Source organism: Humulus lupulus, chromosome 3, assembly GCF_963169125.1.
Source record: "Humulus lupulus chromosome 3, drHumLupu1.1, whole genome shotgun sequence".
NCBI lineage: Eukaryota > Viridiplantae > Streptophyta > Magnoliopsida > Rosales > Cannabaceae > Humulus > Humulus lupulus.
In genome coordinates this window covers 5,146,569-5,159,178 of record NC_084795.1, presented here as the reverse complement: position 1 = coordinate 5,159,178, position 12,610 = coordinate 5,146,569, and the positions used below count along the sequence as shown (strand labels likewise).

At 32.8% G+C, this 12,610-nt stretch overlaps 2 protein-coding genes across 2 annotated transcripts; both read right to left on the bottom strand.

The window, feature by feature from the left end:
- Positions 1-2,252: 2,252 nt before the first annotated feature.
- LOC133820908 (auxin-responsive protein IAA32-like) lies at positions 2,253-4,059 on the bottom strand. Its single transcript, XM_062253473.1, has 4 exons — positions 3,576-4,059; positions 3,180-3,437; positions 2,994-3,102; positions 2,253-2,471 (listed from the first exon to the last, which is right to left on the bottom strand). Exons 1-4 carry the CDS (start codon positions 3,730-3,732, stop codon positions 2,402-2,404), a joined length of 594 nt encoding a protein of 197 aa, XP_062109457.1. The 5' UTR covers positions 3,733-4,059; the 3' UTR covers positions 2,253-2,401.
- A 2,019-nt stretch (positions 4,060-6,078) lies between these two features.
- On the bottom strand, positions 6,079-12,178 carry LOC133821881 (uncharacterized). Its single transcript, XM_062254046.1, has 9 exons — positions 11,716-12,178; positions 11,546-11,623; positions 9,431-10,126; positions 9,157-9,259; positions 8,774-8,874; positions 8,512-8,686; positions 7,598-7,768; positions 7,410-7,510; positions 6,079-6,786 (listed from the first exon to the last, which is right to left on the bottom strand). Exons 1-9 carry the CDS (start codon positions 12,040-12,042, stop codon positions 6,727-6,729), a joined length of 1,812 nt encoding a protein of 603 aa, XP_062110030.1. The 5' UTR covers positions 12,043-12,178; the 3' UTR covers positions 6,079-6,726.
- Positions 12,179-12,610: the final 432 nt, after the last annotated feature.

The following is a 12,610-nucleotide window of genomic DNA, read 5'->3' as shown; positions in this document are numbered from 1 at the left end:
GAACTAGGGTTTATATATATTAGTAGGGTTGGTGCTTATTTTTTATTTTTTTTACATATTTTTGTTGTTTATAAATATTACTTAATTTTTAGGAAGTTTTTGAGTTAATTAATTTGAAATTTCTGGCCAATGATGGAGCTAGAGAACTAAGGATAGCCATAGTTTTTTTTGTTTATAATTTTTTAGACCCTGTATTTTGATAAATTATTTTTTAAACCCTATATTTTGTAAAATAGTTAAAATAGAATCATAAACTCAATTTCGATGAAAAAAATTGAATATAACAATACAGTTTTTAAGTATAATGATTTTATTTTTGTTCTGAATTATTAGTTTGGTGAATTATTTGTGATTTTAGTTAAGACAACATTGACCAAAATCGGGTTTAAGGTTCTATTTTAACAATTTTACAAAACATAGGGTCCAAAAAATAATTTATCAAAACACATGGTCCAAAAAGGTAATGAGACAAAACAAAGGGTTCAAAAAGATATAATCTTTTTTTTTAATACAATTATATAAACTCCCTTAAAATTAATTTTTTTTATACATTGTATAAAAATAAATTTGGCTCCCTTTATGTATTAATTCTTGCTCTATCTTGTTATTAGTGAGATTTTTGGACTCAACTTCTCGGACTCCATAATTGAGTGCTTTTGTGGTAAAAGTTTATTGGCTAAATTTTTAGTAATATCTATTTTCATACTGGTTTCAATAATTTTAAATGTACCTTATTTTGGGATACCCTTAACATAGACAATAAGGTACATTATTTTGGGATACCCTTAACATAGACAATAAATTTTCTTGAATGGATGAAAACTTTATTCATTAATGTACCTTTATATCTTGATGTAGTTGAACCAACTTTGGAAAGAAAAAAAAACTAGGCTTATATTATATGCTATCTTATCATTTCATTATTACAATGTTCGACATATTTTTAAGTAACAATAATTACTTAAAAATCTTACAATATATAGGGTATTTCTATGGTGTGCGCAACTCACAAAAAGATGTTTGCACCCCGTGAACAGTTTTCGGCGTAAACTTTTTTATGACTGTGTATATTTTAGTTATTTAGAACATCTTGCAAATTTTCAAAAAGTTCAAACAGTTTGTTACACATGTGACTAATTTTTTTATGCGCGTAGAAAATAATATGTTTGAACATTGTTTTCGGTATTCTAAATTATTAGGAATTTTCTGAAAATTTGCAGATGCTCTAAATAACTATAATATACAAACCGGGCCGAAAAATGTTCACAGAGTCCAAACAAAAAGAAATGCACTCATACACCTCTTGTGAGTTGCACCGAACAAATACCCTAAATACTTATTGGACAATTTTTCTATAGGGGCTTCACTTTAAGCCCTACCGGTGGGGCTCTCAGTGTTTCTCGACCCGTGAACAATTTTCAGCGTGATTTTTTTTATGACTGTGTATATTGTAGCTATTTAGAGCATCCTGCAAATTTTCGGAAAATTCGAAAAGTTTACAGTACCGGAAACTAGGTTCAAACATGTTGTTTTCCATGGGCATAAAAAAAATTAGTCTCGCGTGTAACAACATATTTGAACTTAGTTTTCAGACTGTAAACTATTCAGAATTTTCTGAAAATTTGCAGGATGCTCTAAATAGCTACAATATACACGGTCATAAAAAAAAAAATCCCGCCGAAAACTGTTCACGGGTCGAGAACATTGAGAGCCCTACCGGTAGGGCTTAAAGTGAAGCCCCCATCGGAGAATTCTCCAATACTTATATATAATTGGGATAATTCTATGGTAGGGCCTTCAAAAAGAGCCCCACTGGTAGGGCTCTTTTATATTTCCGACCCGTGAATAATTTTCGGCGTAATTTTTTTTATGATCGTGCATATTGTAGTTATTTAGAGCATCCTGCAAATTTTCAGAAAATTTTGAATAATTTACAGTTACGAAAACTAGGCTCAAACATGCTATTTTTCACGCGCATAAAAAAACTAGTCATGCATGCAACAACTTGTTTTTAAACTAGTTTTCGACGCTGGAAATTATTCAGAATTTTCTGAAAAATTTGCAGGATGCTCTAAATAACTACAATATACACGATCATAAAAAAAATCGCGTCAAAATCTGTTCACGAGTTGAGAACATGAGAATCCTACCAGTACGGTTCTTTTTAAATTCCTTACCTTATAAATTTCCCATATAATTATGGGATGGGAAAAAGATCTCGATCACAATCCCAAATTAAAACAAAGGTACTGTTTAACCTTATAAAGCAATATCTGCCCACATTGAATTCAGATGTCGTTTTCTAAAAAAAGCTGTCACATTTAATTAAATTCGATATTAAAGTCAGAGATGCTCTAATAATTATAAGACAAGAACAAAAAAAGTAGGCCAATTTAAACTATCAGGTAAGAAGCTCAGTTCCACAACACTTTCTTGCAATCCTCAGCCGTTTCACACTGTCAACAAATTCCCTGTCACATAACAAAGAATAGATTTTTAAATCAAGGTAGCCAAAGTGATCAATTTCTCTCTATACTAATTAATTAATTAATGTGTTTATACTTTTTTACTCTCTATTTTACTTCATTATGTGTTTGGACATTGTGTTTTGACAAATTATTTTTTAGACCTTATATTTTATAAAATGGTTCAAATAGGCCCATAAACCTGATTTTAATAAACAAAAAATTAAATATTATAACACAGTTCTTAGGCAGAATGACGGTATTTTTCTTCTGAGTTGTTAGTTTGATTATTATTTGTGATTTTAGTTCAAAAAACTATGATCAAAGTCGGATTTAAGAGTCTATTTGAACTATTTTAAAAAACACAGGGTCTAAAAAATAATTTTTTAAAATACAGGGTCCAAACAAATAATGAGCCAAAACACAGGGTTTAAAAAAACATAAACCCTTAATTAATTAATAAAACAAAGCATAAAGGACAATTTTTCAAATAATATTAGTGAGAAGATTTTGTAATAATAAACCTACTTCCATGGGACATCACCAACACCTCTCCAATTCTCATATCTATCCTTGTAGAATAGTGAGAACTCAGACCCATCTTGGAACAATCCCAATCCAGACACTGTTTGTCTACCTGCAAAAACAATCAACCTTGTTCATTCACTTTTCCTAAAATTTAATCTAAATTTTCTGATACAGTTTTGTACTTACCAAACATGTCCTCTAGTTGCAGTGCCAGGCTTGAGTAACTACCATGATCAAGTACACAAACTTTTCTTCCAACAATGACTCCATCCATGTTAACCTTCACATAAACCCAACTCTCTTTGCTTTGGATTCCTTCCCCATCTTCCTCACAATCTGGTTGGAAATTATTTCTTGGTTGTGTATTAATGTCTGAACATTTCAAGTTCAAGTTTGATTGAGGCCACTCTAGAAGATCATCATCATATCCCTCCAAGCTCACCACTGATTTCATTCACAAACAACAATGATAATAATATCAACTAATTATACTATCATCACCAAAACCCTTTAGTGCTTAAAATGTTTAATTGAAGTAAGAAGAAGATATTTGAACAAAAAAGATTGATAAGAAAAACATACAATGTGCAGAAGAGGGATGATTATATGCCTCAGGTTGTAAAGTTCTGAGGCTGAGACCAAGATCTATTACACCATCATGACCCTCCTTGGCTTGATGATAGTAAACTGATTGAAGTGATGAAGGGTTGAGAAGAAAGCTTGAAGAGTTGGAATCCATAAAAATTATAAAAAAAAAAAAACCCTTTTTAGGAACTTAGCTATATATAATAATGACAAGGAATATAGCCTTGTTGGACCCAGTTGAGTAATATTTGAAATGAACAAGTTGAGACTTGTATTTATCTAAGTTTTCTTGAGCAGAAGAAGAAGAAGAAGAAGAAGAAGAAGAAGGTGGTGTTGGGTGTGGACCCAGATGTGTTAATTAACATGGAAGACAAAGAAAGCAATTTCCCCACTACCAATCATTCAGTGTTGCTTATCTTCTTTCTGCTACAAAGAACATGCAAAGTACATAAAAGTGTGCAACAAGAACAAGGGATGGCCAATGTGATTTTGGCATAAGTTGGGTTGGATTCTGCAACCCAAAATTGATACAAGGGTTCACACTTTTCAGAATCCAATGGTACTAATTACCAGATATGTTTTTCATATTTATATAATCAAGCTAATATATATATATAGATAGATAATAACAAAACAAAGGATTTAATATCCACTAAACAAATTATTATTGGGAGTGTGTGACAAAGTCCAACATTAGTCCGACAAGAGAAGGAAGTAGTTATTTTATTTGCAACTTCTATTATAATATCTAATAATCTTGTTTTGATAATTTTTTTGAAAAGTGTGTTGCTATTTGACATTTTAAGATGTTCAACAACACATGAGTTGACACCCTATGATTAGTTAGCGATATTTCATTATATTTATTAAATTCAAATGAATAGGACTTGATATTGAATTACATCAATAACGGTAAGTCACATTTTCGTGGTATTGGGCAATAATAACTTTCTAGACACCCTCACAAGGAATGTCATTTTACAAAGTAGCATTATAAAATAGTTTATTTGGTTTGCTTTATAGTATATTTAGCCAAAAATTAATGAATGTCAAGAACCAAAAAAATATATAATATTGTACTGTACAAGATCCCATTAATCTGACAAAAATATATGACCATAAGGTAGCACTAGCACCATTTTATGCTACATATATATATATATATATATATTTTTTTTTTGCATATTATATATTTTTTTTGTTGTTGTTGTTGTTGCAAAACTCTCTTTTTGAATGACAGTACTGCTTCTCTTCAATGGAACAATAGTCTGAATAAGCATCTGGGCATAACCCTACATCCCATTCAATCTTGCCTTTTCTTGCTTTGGGCATCTATTTATTTATTTTATTTTTGTTGATGTCTCTTCAAATTTTGTGGTAGCTAGAATTGCATGACCATTTACCTGACACTTGGACTCAGCACATTAATCAGCATAAAGAAACTTATCTTCAACCCAGGCAAGGGTCTCACAGGACATGGATAGTGTAGGTTGAATCAATGGTGGAAATTAGACTACAAAAAGTACATGAACATTAATTATATAACCTATCAACTTCTTTTTACTACTACCAACAGTGTTGAACAATAGGTTTTTGAGAGCAATCTAAAACGATTGAAGATTTTCCCAGGAATTCTAATTTTCTCTTGTTTGAAATCTAAAAAAAAAATGAGGGAATGAGAGGTATATATATAACATGAGCTTAGAGTATTTTTAGTATATTATTACATACACTACAATTGAGTATATTACTTGATTGTAAGATTTTTACAGTCACTGTATATTGCATCTATTTGGAGATTTAGATTAATTTATGAGTTTATACTTTTTTTTTAGACTTTGTGTTTTAAAAAATTCATTTTAGATTCTATATTTTGTAAAATAGTTCAAATAGACTCTTAAACTCAATTTTGATGAAGAAAAAATTGAATATTCCAACACATTTTTTAAGCATAATTATTTTATTTTTGCTCGGAATTATTAGTTTGGTGAATTATTTGTTATTTCAGTTAAGAAAACTTTGACCAAAATCATATTTAAGTTTCTATTTGAATTATTTTACAAAAACATAAAGTTCAAAAATTAATTTGTCAAAATACAGAATTCAACCATTACACAAGACAAGGAGTTCAACTCTTAATTTATCTATCTAAATTCCGTGCATCTTGGTGTTACTCTATGAGTTGTTAAGATCCATATGAATGAAATTTCACTTTCCATAAAAAAAAATCCCATTAAAACTTTATAGAATTTTAAGAAAATGAACAAATTTCAGGTTTCATACCCCTCAAAGTTTCTGTCTTCATAAAAACCGATTTGATTTGTACATTATTGTAATTTAAATGAAGTTTTTTTGCAATGTATTTCGTTTGAATGACAGGCTTAGTATTTTATTTTATATAATAAAAAGGAATAACAATACTCTTTAGGTTATCAAGAAAGTTAAAAGAAGCAATATTTAGGAGCATGTTACTCAATAAGAATATATAACAGCAGGAACAAATGAAAATTAATAATATTGACCAAACCAAACTATATAAAATAAAAAACAGAACAAAAATATGGTCCATATGGGGCAATGTTCATACAGATTACAAGACACGAAAATACAGAAGGGGGCCAGTGACTTTCTCTACCTCAGAAATAATTCAACTCTTCCCCCAAAATAAGAGGCAGTAAGATCAACTTTCTAAAAACATGTTTGGAAATAAAATTCTGAGACGTTATCATTTTTGTCTCTTGGACTTAAATTAAAACTTGAACAATTATCAATTTTCATAAATATCAAGAATGGCAAACTTGGCATATGTTACCAAATCTGAAAACAACAAATGACCTTTTCTGCGGCAAAGTCATCCACAACTAATGTGATTACAAATTGTGTTTCCCCTCCCTAATTTTCTGGTATTTGCTTCGGTACCAAAATTTCCATTTTTGTGATGGGAACAGTGGTGCATGCAAAATTCCCCAAATCATTCTGTTCGGCATGTAATTCCGCGCTTGTCGATTTAGGGATTTCGTACTAAATCAATAATCCAGAATCCGAGAGGGAGTCAAAAACTATTGTTAAAAGGAGGAAGTGGAAACCGGTTAATGTATCGAGTTCTCTGAGGTCAGAATATATGTAAAGTTAGATTTGGTGTAGAGAATCAGATTGAATCATGAAGACTAAGAAATTGGACTATACAGGGATAAAGCTGCTCCACTGCCTGCACATCAAAGTTACATAAAGAAAAAAGAGTTAAACAAGTTGAAGAGCAAAAAAATACTTAGCAGAAAACACCATGCATACTTTTGATGAACTGAATCCTGATTTCGGACACTGTATATTTTCATAAAATCCTATGTGAAGATAAGTTTTTAAAAGGGTTTATACTTTTTTGGACCCTATGTTTTTTTTCATTACTTGTTTGGACCTGAAAAATTACTTTTTGGACCCTATGTTTTGTAAAATGATTAAAATAGAACCCTAAACCCGATTTTGGTCAATGTTTTCTCAACTAAAATCACAAATAATTTACCAAACTAACAATTTAGAACAAAAATAAAATCATTCTGTTTAAAAACTGTGTTGTTATCTTCAATTTTGTCTTCATCAAAATAGAGTTTAGAATTCTATGTCCAAAAAGTAATTTGTCAAAACACAGGGTCCAAAACATATGGTCCAAACAGGTAATAGAAAAAAACACAGGGTCCAAAAAAGTATAAACCCTTTTTAAAATCGAGAGCAATATGGGCTTAGACATCGCTACCTATTGTAGTACATGAAGCATAGAAGATAGGGCTAGTTCTATTACAAGATGCTAAAAGGGAAAAACTATCTCAGTCATACCATTCGTCCGCCAACCAAATCGTAATGAGCATAGTGTGGACCTGTAGGTTCTCCAAATACTTTATAGGTGACCAGGTGTTCAGGAATCAACTTGGCAGTTTCTGGTACACATCAAATGTAAAAATCATTAAGAAGCCAATATACCACCAGTGATAGATATTGAAATAAATCTTTCCAGTGCGGCTCACCCTCAACAGCTTCAGGTGGGCATATTAGATCCTTGTCCCCCGCTAGTGCCAAAACAGGGACATTACATTCATGCAGATGATCCTTATAGAAGAATGCACCTTTCCTGTCACGTAACCCACCTTCTTTGAATGCTGTCGTAAGCTGCAGAAGAAGCTTTGCAGGTATTGTGCCTACCATAGTAATGGACCAGTGTCTATCAGTAACTAGTATCAGAATGAATTGGAAATGCGAGACATGCACTAAGTGTAAATCACAAAGGCATAATGTCTCAAACAACCTTCAACCTTTTCTGTTAACTGCAAAATATTGCCCATTCTTATCTGAAACTAACAAAGTAACCTTCTACGTGTCCTTAACTATTTGAATAATGTATACAAAACCTCTTTCAAGATTATACCGAAGTCAAAAAATCAGTCCTTCCCAACTCAAAAGAGTACCTATTTTTTCTGCTGCAATCTCTTTTTTTAATAAGAATTAGCTAATCCTTAGTCCCAGCTGGGGTTCAAACCCCAGTCCCCTAATACACACACTTACCCAACCACTTGAGCTAGCCTAAGTGGCTTTTTCTGCATCTTTTTGTACCATTTCTGAAACTAACAAAGTAAACTTTTACTATTAGTAGTACATAACTATGTGACTAACATAACTATGTGAATATTGTATAAAATCTTCTGTAAGTTTTATTAATTTTATGAGCCAATAAAAAAAGCACCTATAGAAAAAAAGGAAAAAGAAGATGAAAATCAGTATCTATGAAAACAACCCAAACAAGACTGGAATATTCACCCCCAAAGTATTTTTAAAACATTAAACTAAGATATGCAGTCTTATATTTGCTGTTTCAATATTAATAAACCCTAGAGTTTAGCAGCAGAAATTAAATCTTCCATATTTTGTCAGCAGAAACACTTACAAAAATTGTTCAAGACAAGCTTCTCTAATAGCTCTGGGTGCATCATGTCTTCTGCTGAAATCAAATAGTTAAGCCAAGACAAGACATAAGGAGGACGAGACGAAAGAGGATACGCAGCAGCCAAAATTGCCCCTAAAGGAACAACAGGTACATTAAGAGCCTGTGCAGGATCTGCCTGTAAGACATGCTCTTTGATGTTAGTTTCTTAGCATAGGGTTGAACAAAAAATGACAAGACAAGACAAGTATCTTCATCCACTTACAAGGGGTAAGAGCAATTTGAGTGTTGAATTTGAAGATGTGTAGTCAAGAGATGCTGCCAAAGTAACTACAGCTGCCAATTTAGGATCTCTTTTTTCAAAACCTAAAAATAAAAAACAGATACATCAGTGCATAATTCTCTCTAGGAAAGGCACTGATAAGATAACAAGAGAAACCAAAAGAACAAATACATAATTTTTCATTGTTTCCATATAGTGATCACCATACATGAAACACCATATTAAATCTATCATAAATAAAATGGCTCTAGCATCCACAGCCTACAGCACTAACATATTATAAGGCCAAAACAGTAAGCAGTCATTCCATTATTAAGGAAAGCAAAGGAAAATCATACATGGAATGGAAATGGGATAAATCTTACCATATCGTGATAACATGGCATAAAGCAAGATGCCACCCATGGAGTGTCCAATTGCAAGCAACTTACCATCCTTTGGCTTACTTACAGCCCTTATGTAGTCCATCTGTAATAATAACACCAGATAACTGTTAACTCACCATTCAAATCAATACAAAATATGTTTAGAACATTAAATAAAAATGACAGACAAATGTTTTATGTCTAGGTAAAGAAGACAACAGTCAAATCGTTCAATTACATGACAGACTTCTAGAAAGATAAAATGTCACCTCACCGCAGCAGGAACATCCTCTTCCAGGTAGTGATCAAAGTCCCAGTCATACTTCACCATCAAGTCAAGTTGATTTTGAAAATCTTCTATAGTTGAGGCAAAACGCTCTTGTAAGTCAAACAGTTGAGGTGAGACAGATCGCTGACCCTCTTCAACAATAGTTACAACCTTCTGACTCAAGTCCTTAATTTGTCCAGCAACACCCGAGTTCTGCCGTCTCTCGAACAAGTTTAAAAAGCTATCCCTTATCTCATTGAATCGCTCAGATAATTGGGAGTCTAGAAGTAGTTTTGAAATTTGATCAAGTAGCTTAGCAGACATAAGCTTGGATTGACTTTCACTGAGAAAGCCAGAAAGTCTTTCTGACAATCGCATAAAAGTGTCTGTCAACCTTGTCACCAGTATTGATTCATCCCACATTGTTGCTATGCCTTTCATGTCTGCATCAGACTTTTCTCCTCTGACAATAGAGTTATCAGAAGTCAAGGCACTGAGAACATTGTTTGACTGCTGTTCGGAAGACAAAGCTTCATTAGTTACACCCTCAGCAGCAGCTTCCATTTGCTCAGATATTGCTTGGGCTGACTGCTCAATTTCTTTAATATTTGTATTTGATCCACGCAAACTCAACCCAGCACCTCGAACTTCCAGAATCCATGTGTCAAATCCTTGTCCAGACATGTAACGAGCAAATGAAGACTGAAAAGAAGCAAAAATCATTTAAGAAACACTAGATCAGCTGGCCAAAAGGCCAATATTTTCACTATGTATATTTTGAGTTGTGCTTCTGTAAAATGTATGGAAGTGGAAGTTAGCTGCTATTATATTATTGATTAACAACTTAGAGAGAAATCAGGATTAAACAAGAAACAAATTTAAAATATTATCGTATATTATTATTATAAGAAAGCCTCTGATATAGCAGGGGTGCAAGATGAAAGATACATGGACAAATTCAGGAATTACACAGCATTGGAGCTGGTTTATACACACAAAGATGTTCATAGCAAATAATGTTCAAAAGTGCGTACAAGAGGGTTGCTGCAACATAATCTATCGAAGAAACCTCAAAGACCCTAGAAAGAGGAATTTCTTTCTTAAGCATACAATTACAAGAAGATGAAAATCACCTAAAAAAAAAGGTTTACTTTAAGCTTGATAGGGTAAATACAGTTTACTAGATCTCATAACAAGGATAAGGACTCAAAAATAAATGTGATCTTATAGTAAAGACAACTGCAATCAAACCCAACTACTTAAAAGTTCACGCTCTGGGGACTGAGCTTCAATCACCAAACATTATTAAAATCTCAATGGATCCTTCACTAATTAATTCAATTTTACACGGCTTGCTAAGGACAAGACTGCCCTGCTTCTTTGCAAGGAGTAGGAAAGGACATTTCTTCATTGTTACATCCTGGAAGAACTCAACACCCTAAAAAATCCAAAGACTTCCTTCTAAAAAATGCTCTCTTACATTGAGTTAACACTGTTACATAAGCAATAAAACAAATTTAATCACAATTCTAGATTGAGTTTTAATCTAATCAAACCCGTACAAGACCTATTTAGAGGTAATCAAGAAAGGCTAGTCTCACCATCAATAGGCATACTAATCCTAAAAAAAAATCCTTACATTTACACATTCTATTGAGAATCCTAACCCAGTTGCTTATCTCACACAAACTCTTTTTCCGTGATTCCAACCAGCTCTATTCTAATTGAATAAGGAAACCTTGAATTAACAATCACATACTTAAGTAACTCAACAAACACAGTGGCCATACTGTTGGTGTTGCTAGCTGCTACCAATCTAAATGTTTACATGCCAACAACTATGACTTTGAACATTAATACCCAAATAGGGAAATTGATATTTGTAAAAAGCAATCAAGTTAAATCATATGTTACTCTATTTACTCCCCATGATTTGACAGTTGATACACAACACAAGTATTGACAAATGTGACTCAAAGCACATTCCCATTGCATTTTCAAAATGATGCGTGTTATGCTAGTCAGACAAGTAATATTAACATAAAACAAAATAAAATTCATCAATTACTATGGCGAAAAAACTGGAAAAAAAAACTAGCATAAATAATCAAGCAAGGGGACCTTGGGAGAAAGATCGTATCCAACGGCATTTGTTCCCACTCCTGACAACAACAAAAGCGGGTGATTCCTCTGAACAGCCTATAGAAACACCAAAAAAAAATTCACCGAAGTTAATAAAAACAAAAGGAATTAGTTCAAACTTTAAAAAACAACAACAAGCGAGGATGTACCTTAGGGCAAGGTTGGTACCGCCAGAGAGCGAGTCTCCAGTTACAGTTGGGAACGGAAACATAATGAAGCTCATCGGCGGTACAAATCGACGGTTTATCCTCGATCTTGACAGCGGAAGTATCTGGAGCCACGTCACTAGAGAAAGCCCGCAAACGAAACGACGACGCCGTAGAATAAGACGACGTCAAAGCCCGGCGAACTACGGCGGCGCGGGACTTCATGAAAGTCGAGCTGAGAGATCGAACGGTTGAAGACGACGGGAACGACGATGAAGACGACGATACGCGAAGCAGAACCCACCGAAAATCGGATTGAATTGTAGCCATTTTTGCTATGGAGGCGGTGTAGAATTGGGTGCCTTGTCTAAGCTGGACTCAAAGTTTAATTTTGTTGACATTGTTGGCTTGGGCTTAAGGTGGTTTACGTGGATTCACGACGGTTAAACGCGCGTAACACCAATATGATTTTGCCTTCTTCTCTCATTCTCCAGTTTCACTTGTGTCTTTTTCCTTTTATTTTCCACGTTTATCTTTTTCTTTTTCAACTTTTTTTTTATTATTATTAATCTTTTTTAACCAATTTTAAATTTTAAATAATAATAATAATAAAAATTAAACACGAGCAAAATACACCCAGAATAATTACTATTTAGATTAATATCACAATTTAATAAAAAAAGTCAATAAACGACTCATATAATAAATTAGTATACTACAATTCTGTATTTACCTTTATCATCTTTAAGAGATAAACCGGAAAATATCTATTTTTAAGACTAGTTAACTAAAATTAGCCAATAAATATATTTAGTTTAATATTACCTAGATTTATAACCATATTTCCTATAGTACCCTTACTCAAAAATCCTACTCACCTTCACGCAGATTTCTGCCA